This window comes from Microtus pennsylvanicus, chromosome 9 (genome assembly GCF_037038515.1).
Source record: "Microtus pennsylvanicus isolate mMicPen1 chromosome 9, mMicPen1.hap1, whole genome shotgun sequence".
Taxonomy (NCBI): Eukaryota; Metazoa; Chordata; class Mammalia; order Rodentia; family Cricetidae; genus Microtus; species Microtus pennsylvanicus.
Window position 1 is genome coordinate 47,407,964 of NC_134587.1, and position 18,416 is coordinate 47,426,379.

General features: G+C 48.4%; 1 protein-coding gene across 2 annotated transcripts in view; it reads right to left on the minus strand.

The window, feature by feature from the left end:
- Positions 1–6,632, minus strand: part of Stxbp1 (syntaxin binding protein 1) — a 62,074-nt gene extending 55,442 nt beyond the window's left edge. Inside the window, exon 1 of one of the 2 annotated variants that reach the window (XM_075985888.1) lies at positions 6,424–6,632. In XM_075985888.1, the coding sequence (XP_075842003.1) occupies positions 6,424–6,460 (37 nt within the window). In that variant the 5' untranslated portion in view covers positions 6,461–6,632. The remainder of the gene's footprint in view (positions 1–6,423) is intronic. The other variant, XM_075985889.1, reaches the window with a different exon arrangement.
- Between the last annotated feature and the right edge of the window lie 11,784 nt (positions 6,633–18,416).

Sequence of the window (18,416 nt, forward strand, 5' to 3'; positions counted from 1 at the left end):
AGGAGAAGGAACAGTTGAGCCTAAGAATTGAGTTTAGCCTGGAACAAATAGAAAGATCCTATCAAAGAATGGAAGGAGGGGGGAGGAGGGGAGCGAGCCTTGGCAGGGGATTTGTAGAACTTTAGCCTCAGACACTTGAGGAAAGGGGAGCTGGTGAGGTGGTGAAGCAGCTTTGTAGGCTCTTCAGAAAGTTAAATTCTGAGGGCTGGCAAGACGTGGTGGAAGAGTTGGGGATTGAACTGGGGTTGAACTGGGGTTATCAGGTATGGGACAAAGCACCTTTATCTGCTAGGCACGTAGGTAGCCATATGATAACACACAATCCATCAATCCTAACCCTAGGCACATAGGTAGTCATACAATATGGTCACACAAACATCTGTGAGTATATGTGAGCGAAACGGCTCAGTGTTAAAGGTGCTTGTCACGAAGCCAGATGAGCCTAAATTTCCAGGACCCACATGGTGGAAGGAGAGCGCCAACTGTGGACTTTCACATTTGCCATGGTATGCATTTACACACATACACACACAAAGTAAAATAAATAAGTGGGGTAATTTTTTAAAAATTTGTGGGCGATTGCCTAACTGGAAATAACTCAAAGGTCCTTGATCTGGAGGATGGAGGACATCCATATGACAGAGCAGTAGTCAGTGATGAAAAGCACAAACACCAAACACACACAACACAGCAATAAAGGCAATACACTATACAAAGGAAGTCACTTAGGGAAGACAGGGAAGTTACTACAAGGGAAGTTGTGACAGGGTCTCACGTGGCCCTGGCTTGCCTTGAACTTTTCATGCAGTTTAGTGTAGCCTAGAACTTGCTGCAATCCTCCTGCCTCTGCACCCTAGTGTTGAGATTGCCAGCATGTACTACTACCACACTGGGTGAAAGAAAGTTTTTAAAAATGTATATGTGGACCAGGCGGTGGTGGCGCACGCCACCAGCACTCGGGAGGCAGAGGCAGGCGGATCTCTGTGAGTTCCAGGCCAGCCTGGTCTACAAGAGCTAGTTCCAGGACAGGCTCCAAAGCTACAGAGAACCTCTGTCTTGAAAAACAAAACAACAAAAAAAGTATATATGTTGTGTATACATGTTTGTGTATGTACAGCTGTGCGTGAAAATACATGTTTGTATGAACAACTGGAGCCAACATTGGTGTCTCCTGTTATTCCTATCCCCCTTAACTTGTGGAAGGGTTTCTGTACCTACAGCTCAGATTTGTAGACTGCCTGGCCAGCACAGCCCAGGGATCCAAGTGTTTCCTCTACCCACTCCCTTCGAGCTAGGGTTACAGACACAGGTGACCACACCTGGCACTTTTACCCGGGTGCTGGGATCTGAACGCAGGTCCTCATGCTTGCACTGCAGGCAGTTTACCACTGAGCCATCTAGTCCCAGAAATCACATTTTAAAAGCTGGGTGAGGTGGCGCACACCTTCAGTACCCACACTGGAGGCAGAATCAGGAGGATCTCTTTGAGTTCAAGGCCATCCTGGCCTATAAGGTAAGTTCCAGGACAGTCAGGGCTACACAGAGAAACCCTACCTTAAAAAACAAGACAAAAGAAAAAGAGCTACGTGTTATATCCTATTGACATGTATTCTAGAAGGAGCAAAACTAAAGGTAATGGAAAAAATTCAGTGGTTGCCAGGAGCTGAGAGTGGGAGAAGAAACTGTCCACAGGGAACAGCATAAGAAAATTTATAATTTACTGGGGGGTTTTGTTCTTTTTTTTTTTTTTTGATGATAGGGTTTCTGATGAGGCTGGCCTTGAACTTACAGAGATTCTCCCACTGGAATTTTTGTTTGTTTGTTTGTTTGTTTGTCTATCTGTTTACTGAGACAGGATCTTCCAGAGAACCTGCTTTTGATTCCCAGCGTCCACATTTGGTGACTCACAACCAGCTCTAATTCAGCCCAGAGATCTGATGCCCTCTCAGGATTCCACAGGCACCTATACACTCAGGCACACAAAAATAAATCTTAAAAAAAAAAAGTTAAAGGGGACTGGAGAGATCCCTCAGAGGTTGAAAGCACTGGCTGCTCTTCCAGGGGACCCAGGTTCAATTTCCAGCAACAACATGGCAACTCATAACTGTCTGTAACTCTCCGACATCATCACAAAGACAAACGAGCAGGCAAAATATGAATGCATATGAAATAAACATAAATTATTTTTTAACAGCCTGGTCTACAAGAGCTAGTTCCAGGACAGGCACCAAAAATTTCAGAGAAACCCTGTCTCGAAAATCCAAAAAAAAAAATTATTATTTAAAAAACTGGAAACCATAGCCCTGGGTTACTAAGATGGCTCAGTGGATAAGGGTATTTGCAGCCAATCCTGACCTGGGTCTGATCCCCGGGACTCACATGGTGAAAGAAAAGAAACGATTCCTGAAGTCCCTCTGACCTCTACAAGCCTCAATGGCACACTTGCCCCGAAACAAGTAAATAAATGTATTTCTAAAATTAAAGTCCTGAAACAAACAAACAAATAGAAAGATAAGTAAATAAGTAAATAAATAAATAAATGACCCTATAGATTCGGGAGATGGCTCAACTAGTAAACCCTTGCTGGACAAGCAACCTGAGCTTATCCCCAGTAAAAAGCTGGCACATGGGCACAAGAATCCATAATCCCAGCAGGCACAGGGTCTGAATTTTCCCCACAATTCTAGATAAGTCTATTTCCTTTCTCATTAGTTATTGGTGCAGCATTAACTGGGTGCCAGCCCCAAATCATGCACTGAGGACAGACATAAGAACAAGACACCTATACTCTCCCCTGAGGAAACTTACGGACTGGTTGGGCAAGACCGGCATACACAAGCGCAATACAATGAGTGAGTGCATCCTGAAGTGTGCTGGGGAAGTAACAGAAAGCTTCCCGGAGGGCTGGCTGTCACAATCCTGTAACTATTTTGCTGTGGTTTTGTTGTTTGTTTCTGAGACAGGGTCTCACGATGTAGCCCTGGCTGGCCTGAAACTTGCAGAAATCTGCCTGTCTCTGTCTCCCAAGTACAGGAACTAAATAAAGTCGTGCGCCACCATGCTTGCTTGGCACAGACCCATGTTTAATTCAGTTTCCAGCTTGAAACGCCCATAGCTCGAGCAAGCTCTAAACAAATGTCTGTAGAATAAGTTGTCAAGTCGACCCATATCCTCTCAACTCTGAAGGGACTAGGAGGGCGCTGGGACTGGTACAACACAAGTGCAAGACTCTTCCTTAGATTGGGGCAGCCTACAGGGGAAGGCAGGGTTCAAACTACGTTTGTTTACTTTGATCCTTTCTTTGTTTTGTTTTGTTTTTTGAGACAGAATTTCTCTGTGAAACAGTCCTGGAACTCACGCTGGTCTCGAACTCACAGAGATCTACCTGCTCTGCCTCCCAAGAGCTGGGATTCAAGGCCTGTGCTACCACCAACCGGCTACCTTTGTTTCCTTTTATTCATATCCTAAATGACACTCTTCATTCAGCAAATGTGGGCCTCCCCCAAGCATAACAAACAAAGAAAAACAAGCAAGATCATTTTTTACTTATGAACAGCTGACAGTGAAGGTGCTGGCTAGTCTTCTGTCAACGCGGCACAAGCTGGAGCCACCAGAGAGGAGGAGGTCTCAATTAAGAAAATGCCTCTGATCTGGGCAGCGGTGGACGCCTTTAATCCCAGCACTCGGGAGGCAGAGGCAGGCGGATCTCTGTGAGTTCGAGACCAGCCTGGTCTACAGAGTGAGTTCCAGGATAAGCTCCAAAGCTACACAGGGAAACCCTGTCTCGAGGGGGCGGGGGAGCAGCTTTAGGCGTAGATGTAGAGTAGAGGGTAGAGGCCTTGGGGTTCAATCCCCAACATTGCTTAGAATGAAGCCCTCCAGAGGCTGAAGCAAGGGGATCAGTACTTAGCTAATCCTCGGCTGCCCAGGTTCACCTGGGCTACGTGAGTCTCTCGACTGCTAAAATGAAAAAAAAAAGCCTCTTTATTTCACTCTTATTGTTGGAAGAAAAAAGTCGAAGTAGAAACCCCACCAAAAATTAGGAGGTAGCATTAAAATAGGATTCAAGATGCTTTTTCCTAAAGCACACGCCTAACTCAATTGTCACAGAAATAGAAGCCTGTTCACACATTCACAAGGTTTTTTGTAAAATTGCGTTTATTTTTGTACACCACGGTTTCACTTTGTTTCAAAAGAAATTCTGGCCATATTGCATACTGATTTTTTTTTTATCTTGACGCTCACTTCTAAAAGAGACAAGGCAAGGGGTTATGGGGACACCTACATAATCAGGGGTCTTGGCAAAAGGATGCAAAGACCCTACTTCTGAGCTGGGGATGGTGGTGCAAGCCTGTATTCCCAGCATTTGGGTAGACTGAAGCAGGAGGATTACCATGAACTCAAAGCCAGCTCGCACTGGGTAGCAAGTACCAGGCTAGCCAGGGCTACAAAATGAGACCTTGTCTCAAACAAACAAACAAACAAAAAAGATGGACGGGGTGACACACACCTATAACCTCAACATTTGTGAAGCTGAGGCAGGAGGATTAAGATAAATTTAAAGCCAGTGGAGGTTACACAGTGTCTTCTGGCCAGTAGCTTGGACTACAAAGACTCTGTCTTGTGTGTGTGGGTGGGAGGGGGGTGTTCTATAATAAGTATTTTATTTTCGAATTAGTATTCAAATATAACACCTGGACGGAGTGAGGCATGACATGGAGTGAGGCATGACATTCCACCCCACACTACTAACCCTTGAAAAGGAGGTATTAAGAGGAAACCATGTACATAGAAAGCAAGGGAATTATTTTTTACTGAAGTTGCAAGAAAATGGATACCAGGTTTTAAAAAAAATTAATTAGCAATGATTTCACCAAGTCATTTAACTGCTCCAGGCCTCAATATCTTTCCCATGGTGAAAATGAAGATGTTGACATTAGCAAATCCCTACGGATCCTCGCAGCCTTAAACACTGACTTCCCTCAGCAAACAGTTCAAGTAACCTTGGGTGCTAGTGTGAGCATTTAAAAAAAAAAAATGTCCACTTTAGGTTTTGTTTTTGTAACAATTTCTTCTGATATATCCAAGCAGGAAACGCTGTACACGGCTAGATTCCACCAAGAGTGCTGTCCATATACCACTCAAAAAATAAGGGGAGGGCAGCTGCGCCGCTCAACAGTTATGCTGCATGGGGTGGGGGTGGGGGGCGGCGGCGGCAAGCTATCCTAAGAGAGGCTCACTGAAAAAGGAAACTGTAAATTTCCACCTCTCCTACAGGGAAACGGCGCTTTCATTTTCTCTTATTCTAAAAAGACAGCAAAAGCCACACAACCCTCACACGTTTTCATTATAAAAACGTGCCAAAATATTGAAGAGGCACTATTTTTCTACTTAGGTCACCCATCTTATTTGAGAACGCCGTTTTTACGTCGACGCTCACCGTTCAATAAAAATAAATAAAAAATAAATTGAAAAATGTCTGCTGGGCCTTTCATGCAAACCCATAAACAATCATATCTTTTCCGCAGCGACACCTGGGGCCGAGCCCCGCAAGCAGCGCAAGCAACGAGACTGCAGACTGCGGCGCTGGCGGGGCCACTCCTCCCGCGACACTCTGAAGCTCCCTTCTCCCTCCGGATTTCGAAGGGTTCCGGACCCCGCTAAGACCCCGCCCTTGAAGTCCAGCCCCGGGAAGGGGAGGCGGAGAGAACCCCGCGACCCCAGTCCAGCGGGAGCAGCGCCGCAGGAAAACCCTGCGTCCCCTCCCCAGCTGGCAGGAGTAGCCCCGGCGGCGTGCGCCCAGCAGCTCCCAGGTGGGTCTCTGCAGCCGGGGACAGCGCCCTGCTCTCCGGAGAGGGAGGCAGGGAGGGAGGAGGACACAGGCCAGGCTTCGTTCGTCACGATTCACGAGGGAGGGTGGGAAAGAGGGAGGGATTGGAGACAGGGGAAAAGGGGGGGGGGGCGGAATCAGGAGCTCTGAAAATGCAGAAGGCAAGGAAGGGAGACGGGAGAAAAGGAATGAGTGGAGAAGAGTTGGGTGCAGAAGGGTGATGCTGCAGAGGAGGCTAACGGGCTGGAGGGGATAAAGGTGCGGATGGGGGAGGGAGAGATGTGGTCTGGGGTGAAGAGGCAGAGAGAGGGGACGGGATGGGATGAAGGAGACATGGCGTGATGGAGATAAAAAGGAAAACGGGATGTTTATGAAGGCGAGGTGTGAGGTGGAGGAGGGACGGGATGAAAATGAGATGGAGGAATAGAGACTGAGGAGGCGTCTAGGGTGAGGAGGACCGGGGTGAAGAGGGGATCGGGGAGAAGCGTGAGTCAGGGAAGGCTGCTGGCAGCAGGAAGCCAGAGGGGCTTCCCTCCTGGGAGGGCGACGCCTGGCTAACGGGTCCCACCGGCCAGCACCCCGATGCCACTTACTCTCTCCGACCACCGCCTTAAGGCCAATGGGGGCCATGGCGTTGTGCGAGTCTCCGGGCTCCGACGCTCCTCCCGCAACACCGTCACCTCCCCCGGGCCGCGCGCCCCGCTGTCTGCAGCCTGTCGCCCCGCAGCCGCACTGGGGACCGACTGACGCGCTGACTCGGCGCGGGGGCGCGACTCGGGCCAGAGCGAGGCTGCCTAGCGGCCACGGCGCGCGGGAGGGGCGGGGCGGCAGGGGCGGGGCCTCGCGTCAGCCGTCATCGTCACCCGCCGGCACCCGCCAATCGTAGCACGGCCCGGGCGTCAAAGCCCCGCCCTCTAGGATGCGGATGGGCTCCAGGAGCGTCCTCCCCTGCGCTTTACGCGCGCTCCCGGGGCTCAGGGTCCTAAAATCCCCTGCATCAGCTCTGCGCTGGCAGACAGGCCATGGGAATCTCTGGAAAGCCAGCCTGTGATGCTCTTTCTGCTTTCTGGGAGCCTTCCATTTTCTCCTGCCAACGGAAATAACTCCGAGGGCAGATTCTTATTAGCTGAACCCATTCCTGGCCACAATATAGGCTCACGGTATATCGAAACTATCCCTGTGTCTGTTTACCCATCATTGACGGAGCACTAAGCTCTGTGCCACACACCTTTCAGGCAACATTTTTTCTTTTCTTTCTTTCTTTCTTTCTTTCTTTCTTTCTTTCTTTCTTTCTTTCTTTCTTTCTTTCTTTCTTTCCTCTTTTTTTTTGTTTGTTTTGAGACATGGTTTCTCTGTGTAACAGCCCTAGCTGTCCTGGAACTAGCTTTTATAGATAAGGCTGGCCTCGAATTCACAGAGATCTGCCTGCCTCTGCCTCCCGAATGCTGGGATTAAAATCATGTGCCACCACCACCCAAGGAAGATTGCTTTTGAAATATAAAAAAAGAGAGGGAGATGCATCTCAGTGTAGGACACTTGCTTGTTATATGCAAGGCCTCGGGTTTGATGCCTGACAGTGAGAAATAAAACAAAATGCAATGGGCGTCAAAGAAAAACTTAACAAGCCCAGCTAATTTTAAAAAATCACAAAGGGTGGGGCTAGAGAAATGGCTCAGTGGTTAAGAGCACTGACTGCTCTTCCGGAGAACCTGAGTTCAATTTCCAGTGCCCACAAGGTGGTCACAACTGTCTTTGACTGTTGTCTGATGGTACCTAATGCTCTCTTCTGGTGTGCATACATGCATATGAAACACCCATATACAATACATATATAAATAAATCTTTTTTTAATTTTTAAAGAAAAAGAAAAATCACAAAGAGCCTGGTGTTGTGGCACACACCTTTAATCTCAGCACTTGGAAGACAGAGACAGGAGGATCCCTGAATTTGATGTCAGCCTGTTCTACAGAGCAAGTTCCAGGACAGCCAGGGCTACACAGAGAAACCCTGTCTTGAAAAACCAAAATAGTAATAACAATAAATAAATATCACAAAGATAGGCATAGTGGCACATGCCTTTAATTCCAGCACTTGGGAGACAGAGCCAGGTGGATCTCGCTGAGTTCCAGGACAGCTGGAGCTACATAGATCCAGTTTCAAAAAAAAAAAAAATCATGGGGGCTGGAGAGATGGCTCAGTGGTTAAGAGCAGTGTCTGCTCTTCCAGAGGTCCTGAGTTCAATTACCGGCAACCACATGGTGGCTCACAACCATCTGTAATGAGGTCTGGTGCCCTCTTCTGGCCTGCAGACGTACACACAGACAGAATATTGTATGCATAATAAATAAATAAATATTTTTAAAAAAATCACAAAAGAGCAGCCCTTAAGATGGCTCAGTGGGTAAAGGCTCTTGTCATCTAGTCTGACAATCTAAGTTTGATCCCTAGAATCAATTTGGTGCAAAGAGAGAACAGACTCCCACAAGCTGCCCTCTGACCTACACACACACACACACACACACACACACACACACAGTGGCACTTGGTGCCACACACTAAGTAAATATAACAAAATTTTTACAACAGTTCTCTGGAACTGACTCCACATGCGTGCTATAGCATGTATACACTCACACACAACATACTCGTATATACACAATAATGACAAATTAATTTTTTGTTTTTGTTTTTTGAGACAGGGTTTCTCTGTAGCTTTGGAGCCTGTACTGGAACTAGCTCTTGTAGACCAGGCTGGCCTTGAACTCACAGAGATCCGCTGGAATTGAAGGCGTGCACCACCACAGCCTGGCCCAACAAATTAATTTTTTAACCATAAAGGAGAGCTAGACATGGTGGGAAACATCTGCAATCCCAGCATCTAAGAGGCAGAGGCAGGAGACTTTCTGTGAATTTTGGCCAGCTTAAGCTACATGGTACTAGCCGGGCGATGGTGGCGCACGCCTTTAATCCCAGCACTCGGGAGGCAGAGGCAGGCGGATCTCTGTGAGTTCGAGACCAGCCTGGTCTACAGAGCTAGTTCCAGGACAGGCTCCAAAGCCACAGAGAAACCCTGTCTCGAAAAAACCAAAAAAAAAAAAAAACCAAAAAAAAAAAAGCTACATGGTACTCCCCTGTCTCAAAAAACCAAAACAAGTGGGCCTCCCAAAGCACGGCTCAGTGGGTGAAGGCATTTCCCAGCAGCCTGATAGCTGAGGCCAATACCGGAGTCCGCATAAGGAGACAAGGCGGGAACTGATTCCACAAAGTTGTTCTCTGACCACACACCATGACAAGCATGAGACTCTTCATACTTGATAACAATAAACACAAGCCAGCCAAAAGCCAGGAGACACAGGAGTGAATCTGTGAATGCCCCGTCAATGTAAACAGCCCTGTGATTGGGCCCTTTCTGCAGATCACTCAGAAAACAAGTGATTACTTCACCAACAAGGGGGCAGGAGAGATGGTTCAGCAGTTAAGAGCACTGGTTGTTCTTCCAGAGGACCAGAGTTCAATTCCCAGCACCGACATAGAGGTTCACAACTGTCTGTAGATCCAGTTCCAGGCAAAACAGGCAAAACACAGAAGCACAGCCGGGCGATGGTGGCGCACGCCTTTAATCCCAGCACTCGGGAGGCAGAGGCAGGTGGATCTCTGTGAGTGCTGGTCTACAGAGCTAGTTCCAGGACAGGCTCCAAAGCCACAGAGAAACCCTGTCTCGAAAAACCAACCCCCCCCAAAAAAAAAACCCCACAGAGGCACATACAAATAAATACAAATCTTTTTTTTAATTAATTAATTTATTTTTTATTTTTTAATTTTTTTGGTTTTTCTAGACAGGGTTTCTCTGTGGCTTTGGAGCCTGTCCTGGAACTAGCTCTGTAGACCAGGCTGGTCTCAAACTCACAGAGATCCGCCTGCCTCTGCCTCCCGAGTGCTGGGATTAAAGGCGTGCACCACCATCGCCCGGCCATAAATTCAAATCTTTAAAAAAATATATATATAGACAAGGACCCAGAGATTCAGAGAAACTTCATTGAGTAGTGACCAACTAGTAGCCCAAGTATTTTTAAAACAAATGTTGTATCTATTTAGACAGGATCTCGACAGGATCTCACTATATAGCACTGGCTGGTCTGGAATTTATTAAATGTGTATACTACCACCCCCTGATGTGATAATTTTTTTAAACGGGACTCTTGTAGCTCAGGCTGGCCTTCAGCTTGGTGTGTAGCTCAGGATAACCTTCAACCCCTCAGTCTCCAGTTGCCACATCCCAGAAGCTGTGATTATAGGCCAGCACCACCATGCCTGATTTATGCCATGCTCAAGAACAATGCTAAGCAACCAGTCGACCAACTGAGCAAGAGCCCCTAATAATACAAGGCTATAATTTAAATTCCGCACCACTGTCCTATACTGTACAACAAGAAAAGAAGTTAAACCCTAAGGAGGAATGTTCTAAGGTCATAAAGTAAATTGTGGTCAAACCTAAATGACCACATGTTCTATTTCAAGACACCAGTGCCAGGGTGAGATTTGACCCTGTGCTTGTATAATGTTGGTAGGATCATCTTTTTTTATTTTTTTTGATCATCTTGATTAGGTTGGCCTCTGGGCACGCCTGTGACTAGTTTAACTGATATGGGAAGGCCCATGTTGTAAGGAGGCTGGTAGTTTGTTTCTGGGCCACCTGGCAGCTCACACCCGAAATAATCACACAGAAAATATTAATTAAATCACTGCTTGGCCCATTAGCTCTAGCTTCTTATTGGCTAACTCTTACATATTAATTTAACCCATTTCCATTAATCTGTGTATCACCATGTGGCAGTGGCTTACTGTGTAAAGTTCCCAGTGTCTGTCTGGGGGCGGGGTGGGGGAGGGCGGTTAACATGGTTTTTCTCTGACTCTGCCTTCTTCCTTCCAGCATTCAGCTTAGTTTTCCCCGCCTACCTAAGTTCTGCCCTATCAACAGGCCAAGGCAATTTCTTTATTCACCAATGGTATTCACAGCATACAGAGGGGAATCCCACATCAGGCCCACCCACTGTGGGCAGCACTATCCCCTAGGCTGTGAGATAAGGGCAAATACTCATTGCTTTCTGCCTCCTGGCTGTAACCACAATGTGACCAGCCATCTCTAGCTCCTACCATTTGACCTACACTGCCCTCATGGACTTCCCTTGAACTGAGTCAAAATAAATCTCTTCCTTAAATTCACTTCGTCAGCTATTTAACCACAGTAACAGGAAGAAGAACCCAGACATCTGGCCTCTATCCTTAAGAACCTTTTCCTTCCTTCCTTGGGGGAAGGTACAATATGTCTTCCCTCCAAGTCTCAGTTCTGCTTGGCTTACAGAACACATTGGTAGATTGTGGGTGCATCTGGAGGAGATAGTGTGTGTAACTTAAGGGAACCCTGGGTACAGTTGTGAGACCACATGCTCCTTCCTTAGCCAGCTGGCATGTGTCAACAGAAACGTCACAGTTAATGCGTCTACCACAGAGGCATGAAGTAGAAGCTTGAAAAACCCTTATTCTTAAGGAGCAGGAACGTTGGGGCTCCACTGCCATTCATCCAGTCAAGTGGGCCAGTAAGCGTTAACTGAGAGCCATCAGATGCCCAAGCCAGGTGCTGTACACGAGGCATGAGGCCTGCCCTTGAGGGACTTGTGGCAAGGACAGATCGTATTGGAAGAGTTCGTGCATTCTGAAAAATGCTGAAACAGAAACGGTGTCTGTGACCAAGGAACTGGCAAGGCTGCAACCAGAGTGGGCTCCCTGAGCCAAGGAAAAGGGAGGAGGGGGTGGGAGAGCATCCTGGCAGAGGCACAGTAGGTGCAAAAGCCCAGCGACAGAAAGGAACTTGGCTTCTCCAGGAAAGGGGGTTCCGTTGTGACTATATCAGAGTTTGAGGGTCAGGCTAGAAGGCGGAGCTCCAGGGGTGGGCCTGGCTGCTGTGCTCAGGGACGTCCAGGAGGCATGGTCTTCTGTGCGAGGGACCTCCTCAAAGATCACAGCAAATACGGCAGCTCCTTATTTTCCATAGGAGGAGAGACCAAAAAAGACTGTTCTCTTCAGATGTGTATACCTGGGAAGTCACTTGGTGATGGCTAAAGTCAGAATGGATGCTAGTTTCAAAATGATAGTTCAAAGGGCAAATGGAAAGACAGACTGTAAACTCCCCAAGGAGCCCTGACTTTGGTGGGTGCTGCCTCCTATAATCCCAGCACTTGGGAGGTGGTGGAGGCAAAGGAAGGAAAGAAACAAGAGTTTGGGGTGATCCTTTTATTCTTGGCTACAAAGCAAGTTTGAAGACAGCCGGAACTTATATACAGTCCTATCAGAAAAATAAAGATCTCTACCCTGACTTTGAGATCATGCTGAACATAGAATCTAACACCTGGCCACAGACTTTCCAACATCTCTGAGCCTCGTTTTCCCCATCTGTGAAGCCTCTCAAGGTGCCCCTGCGGATCCAGGGCAATGACAAACACAAAAATGTCCAATCAATCCCAGACAGACAACACAACACTCTATATTTAGTGGGGAGAGTGTGGAGACAAAGTCTCCCTAGGTAACCCAAGCTGGTCTCAAACTTCTGCTTCAGGCTCTTGAGGCCTGGGATTGTGGACCCAGCTGTCTGCATTCTGCATTGGCTGAGAGTTCCACACCGCACAAAACACTCAGTAATTTTCACTGGACCTCCATGAGGTCAGTGATATTATTTTCTCAGAGCCGCCAAAGTCAAGCCGTCTGGCCAAGGTTATAAGGCTGTAAGTGCAGACTGGAGACTCCACTCGGGCTCTGATCCTGACGCCCCATGGAGGACTGCAGAGCCCAGAACACAAGGCCCTAGCAGAAGCAGGGGTTTGGCTATGCGGGCAACTTGTTCTGTATCAGCAACGACAACCAGATCACCTCGGGAGTTTGGGCCCCTGACCAGACTGGACTGATTTCGCAGGACGCTTAGAGGTCTGACCTCCCCCCTCCCCCGCCAGCAGAGGCGCAGGTGCGCCTACAGTTACGCATGCGTGGCCCGGAGCCTCTGCAGAGCCTTCTGCAGACCTGCAGCTAGCGTGGGAACAATCTTATGATTTACGCTCGGGTCACGTGATGGGGAAGAGCTGGCTAGATGAACAGGATGCTAGGAGGTGAAGAGGTTGGGGCTGAGGGCAGTTTACGACGGAGCTGCCTGGAGGATCCGAAAGTAAGAAAACACATTAGCAAGAAAGGAATGGGTGAATTAAAGAGAGAAGCAACCGCGTGCAGCGGTATAGATCAAGCCCTGAGTGCAGAGTGTGAGCCACTTCTCTAGCCGCCACGCCACCTGGGGCTTACTCCTGCCTGCCTCTGTTTCAAAGATGCGTCGCCACTGTGCCCACTCCACCTCTCCCTCTGACTGCTGTCACCATTCCCAGCACCGGTTTTTGCTTTTTCTCTTCTACACCGTTTTAGCAACAATTTCTTTCTTAAAAAAAAAAAAAACCACACACACACACACACATTTATTTATTTATTTAGTCATTCGTGTGTGTGTGTCCTCGCAGGTACACTTGTGGAGTTCAGGAGATAGCTTGTGTGAATTGGTTTACTCTTCCACCATGTGGAATCAAGGAGTCAAAAAGGTTAGCAGATAGGGCTACAAATGCCGCCTTTACCGATGGAGCCATCATTCTGGCCCAGGAGCAGTCTCTCAAGCCAAGGGGAGAGGGCTGGAGAGACGGCCCAGCAGATAATAGCAGGGGCTGCTCTTCTGGAAGGCCAGGGTTTGATTCCCAGCACCCACACACCAGCGTACACCCCTCTGTAAGTCCAGTTCCAGGAGACCTGATGACTTCCAACCTCCTCTGACTCCTGCATGACTCCTGCACTCAGACACATACACATAAAATAAATGGTTTTTGATTGTTTGTTGTTTGTCTTTCTGTTTTAGAGATAGGGTTTCTCTGTGTAGCCCTGTCTGTCCTGGAACTCACTCCGTAGACTAGGCTGGCCTTGAACTCACAGAGATCTGCCTGTCTCTGCCTCCCTAATACTGGGATTAAAGACATGCTCCACCACTGCCCAGCTAAAATAAATGTTTTAAGAAGGCAAGCGTGTTGTCTCAGCCTTGTCACCCACTCATCCACACACACAGACCTGCAAAGAATGCTTTGCCTAGGGAACAATCCATATTCAGATCCAGGTGTGATTTCCACGGAGATTGTAAAAGAAACTGTCTAACACCTCTGGATGTTTAAATGTTGCAGTAGATGGGTGGAGGGCAGATAGACAGTGTCTCATGCTACCTAGGGCTAGCCTAGAACTTTCTATGCAGTAAATTTAAACTTGAACTCCAAAGCTTCCTTCCCTCACCTCCAAGTGCTGGGATTATCAGTGTGGGCCACCACATCCAGGAGTGCAATGGGATTTTTAGATTTTTTTTTTCTAAAAGCATTTAATCAGCCAGGTGGTGGTGGTGCACACCTTTAATCTCAGCATTCGGGAGGCAGAGGCAGACAGATCTCTATGAGTTTGAGACCAAGCTGGTCTACAGAGCGAGTTCCACGACAGCCAAGGCTACACAGAGAAACCCTGTCTCAAGCAAACAAACATTGAATTACATGTATGTGTATGTATGAGTATGGTTCTGTGCATGTGAGTGCAGGTGCCTTCAGAGGCCAGAGGAATCGATTCCCCTGGATCTGAAGTGACAGGTAAGTGTGAGTCACCTGTGAACCAACTTTAGGGTCCTTTGCAAAACCAGGAACTGATTTTAACAGCTGAGCCATCTATCTAACCCTTGCTAGAGAGATGGAAACAGTGCAAGACCCCCCAGCCCTGTCCCCTTCAAATTCAAATGTTGATACTACTCTGGGGGAGGGGGGCAAACACATCAGAGAGTCGCATTCATCCCAAGGCTACCTGCTTTAAAACTCAGGGAACTGGAAGGCTTCCTTCTGATGGAAGAGGTTGGGATAACTCACTTGAAGAGAAGCCAGTAATTGATGAACCCAACTCACATAGCGCCCCCTGGTGGGAACAGCTTTGCAGACGCGTGAGATGTTACAAGTTCGTGGTCCTGCTCAGCCTGGCCCTGGCTAGGGACAGTGGGGCCAGCACTTTGCGTGTACTGAGGACTAAGGCTATAGACACGGGCAGCTCAGTTTTGCCTGAGACAAACCCCAGAACAAGGAGAAGCAGAAAAAAACAGGAAACATGCAAAAGCCACACATAAGAAGTCTCAGTGGACTCCACCATAGAAGTCTTAAAGCTGTTTTACTGGTTTGGAAAAATTAGCTTGGCAGGTTTTACACCTTGGGTATCAAAGAACAATTCCTGTCTTTTACATCGATGAACTTGTTGAGTCCCTGAGGAGGTTTGCTTTCCAAGGGAAGGAAATGGTTTTGTTTTCTTCTTCTGTGTTTTATTTCTGATCATTTTGGCATCTGAAATGAGCCTGGACACTGAGAACAAGAGGAAGTCAAATCTAATCAATAATAAAAGTAATTGTTGTTGCTGGAGACAGGGTTCCTCAGCATAGCCCTGACTGTCCTGGAAGTCACCCCGTAGCCCTTGAACTCGGAGATCCTCCTGCTTCTGTCTCCTGAGTGTAGGGATTAAAGGTGCGCACCACCACCACCCAGTTTATTTTTCTGGTGTGTGTGTACAAGCCCACCATAGCAAGTGGTCAGAGGTCAGAGGACAACTTGCAGAAGTTGGTTCTCTCCTTCACCATCAGTGTCCTGACACTCACACTCAGGGCATCAGGCTTGGTGCAAGCACCCTTACCCACCAAGTCACTTCACTGGCCACGTTCTTATTTAACTTTCACTTTATGTGTATGGGTGTTTTGCCTGGTGTCTGAGCCAAGCCCAGAGAGGGTATCAGATCCCCTAAAATGAGAGTTACAGATGGTTGTGAGTCACCTTGTGGGCACTGGGGTTCAAAGCCTGGTCCTCTGGAAAGAGTAGCTCTTAACCTCCGAGTCATTTTTCCAGCCCCCCCCATCTTATTTTATTTTGGTGTTTCATTTTTTGTTTTTTGTTTGTTTGTCTTTGGTTTTGTCCCAACTACTATATGACTGTGCTATTCCTAGATATCTCTTTTGGCCTAAGAGCGCTCTAGGAAAACAACTGAAACACAAAGGCAGCCATGTGTGAACACCTCAGTGTAGGCTAAATGTATTTCCTGGATTGTTGGTGTGTGGCCTTTTCTTCCCTGACTATTGCACTTTCCTTCCCTTCCACAATTGCCTGTTGTGCTGCCCCAGCTTCCCTCATAACTCTGACATCAACAGTCCCCTCCCCATCTCTCAGAATGACAGTCCTTGAATAGCCCTGATTTGGTGCTGTGCAATAGGTAGACATCCATGTATTGTTTTACCTTGACAGTGATCTGCAGGAAACAGAAGTGTCAGGAATGAAGGTCACACAGGAGGTGGCTTAGGCGAGGTCATCAGCCTCATTGCTCCCACCTCCCTCTCAGGAACGGGTGGGACTTGGGTGACAGAGGATAAGAAGGCCACATAGAGGTCGGCCCACTATACAGTAAGCCAGGCTCCTAATTTCGGTGTTCTTTTCGAGGGAGCCCCCAAATTATTGAAGCTCTAAGATCCCCCAAACCTGACTTTACCCTGGCTCTGTGTGTCTCTGTGAGGAGGAGAGTTGTGTAACTGTTTCCTCCATGACTGAAACTCTCCACACTGTAGGGAAGCTCCTGAAGCAGGAAGGCAAACAACTCAAAATAGCTTCAGGAAGTCCCTGAAACGGACCAGAATCACTAGGCCCCGCCCTGCCAGAGTAAGCAATAAAAGCTGAGAGTTCCTGAGACTTGCTGATATAGGTGCAAAGACTCTCAGGGGTGGAAGGTTGCCCAGCTCTGGGGTCGGACCAGCTCCCTGGAGGAGTAACCAGCAGAGCTGCTGGGGACAGATTTAGACCAGAGTCACTTGGAAAGGACACTCCTTCCTGTTGTGCAGCCTGCAGGCTGTTCAGTGTGCTCCAGATTCCCACCCTTTGTAAGCCACCCCCATGCTGGGGTGGGCCTTGGTGGTGCAGCTGTCTTTGTGTCATGTCTGCTCCTGTAAGAAACCCACCCCAATGAGACTCTGGTTCACCAAGCCATACTTCAGTCTGTCGTGAGTTCCCTGTTCCAGGTGATTAGATGTGTGTGTGCATCTGCCTCGGAAGGGTTTTGTCACACAACAGTGTCCCCACTAGACCCAGAAGTCATCACTGTAGCCGGCAATCATCAACACTGCTAACCCTCTCTTCGGCATCCCAGGCATTCTCATCACCCGCCCGCTTCCCTCTCCTAGCTCTGTGTCCTGAAAAGCTCTCAGCACACACAGGGAAGAAAGGTTCCTCCCAACAGCACTAAACACAGGCTGCCTTTCTGACTCCCCCATGCTCCTCCTTCCCTCCCTTCAGCCTTTGTCTCCGTGTTCCCCCCTCTGCTTTCCACTCACCCATGCTCTCTCTCACTGCTCACCCCGGAGCCAGGCCCAGCTGGGGATGTGGCAGAGGGTTCCCTGCCCAAAGGCAAGCAGAGATCTGGGGCCCCTTAGCTCTCTGGGAACCAATGCCTCTGGGTTTGCCTCTGCGCTTTGACTGAACCTGGCCAGTTCTTTCTTCCTTCTAGAAAGGACTTTCTCCGTGTGCACAGACCTGGGCCCTGGGCTCCTTGTCATAGTGGTTTCTCTCCCTGAATCAGGAAAAGACAGACAGGGGACATTCCTAGAGACCATGAGTGTGGCCCAGTACTCGTCCTCCCTACCCGCTTCACTGGAGGTGTCTTAGGCCCTGCCACTGGGAGAGCAGGCAAGAAGGCTTTGGGTCCCTGTCTGGTTGTCTGTTACTGGCAGCTCGCTGCCCCTTGTGCATCTCCACCCTCCTCTGATGCTGCCCTCCTAATTCCCAAGGCACTCACTCCCTTCTTTCCAGGTTGTGGCAATTAAGCCCCCTTGAAAACATCACAGCCTTGCCCTGGGTCCCCAGAGAAGCTGCTAGGACAGATGTTTGGTTCCCAGAGCAAAAATAGTGGTTAAAGAACAGAATGGATTCCCAACAATCTGAAGACATCTGTTTGCTGCATCCCACCCTGGGGCTTCCCGCTCCTTCAGGAGCATCAGCAGACCACCCAGGAGCTGTTTCAGTACGTTTAAAACTGGTTCTCCGCCAGGATTCGCTGATAGCCTCAGAATATTCCTCCAACCTCAACTTCCTGTGCTGAGGCCCGTGAAGGAGGAAGGAAGAAGACTGAATCCCAGGTCAGGCCCCTCTCTTTCCCCACGTGTTTTCTTTACTTGTTTATTTTGGTGTATGTGTATGCATGTTCATACACAAATGCATGCGGGGTGGCGTGTGCGTTTGGAGACCAGTGATTGACGTCCTGTCTTCCTCGATTATTCTCTGCCTTTCCGTTTGGAGGCAGGGTCTCTCACTAAACCCGGAGCAGACTGGCTGGCCACCACGCTCCAGGAATTCTGCTGTCTCCGCCTCCCCGGCACTGGGATTACAGCACTGCACCACCAAATGCGACCTTTCGTTCTTTTCCTTCTGAGATCTCGCCATACAGCCCTGGTGGGTCTGGAGCTCCT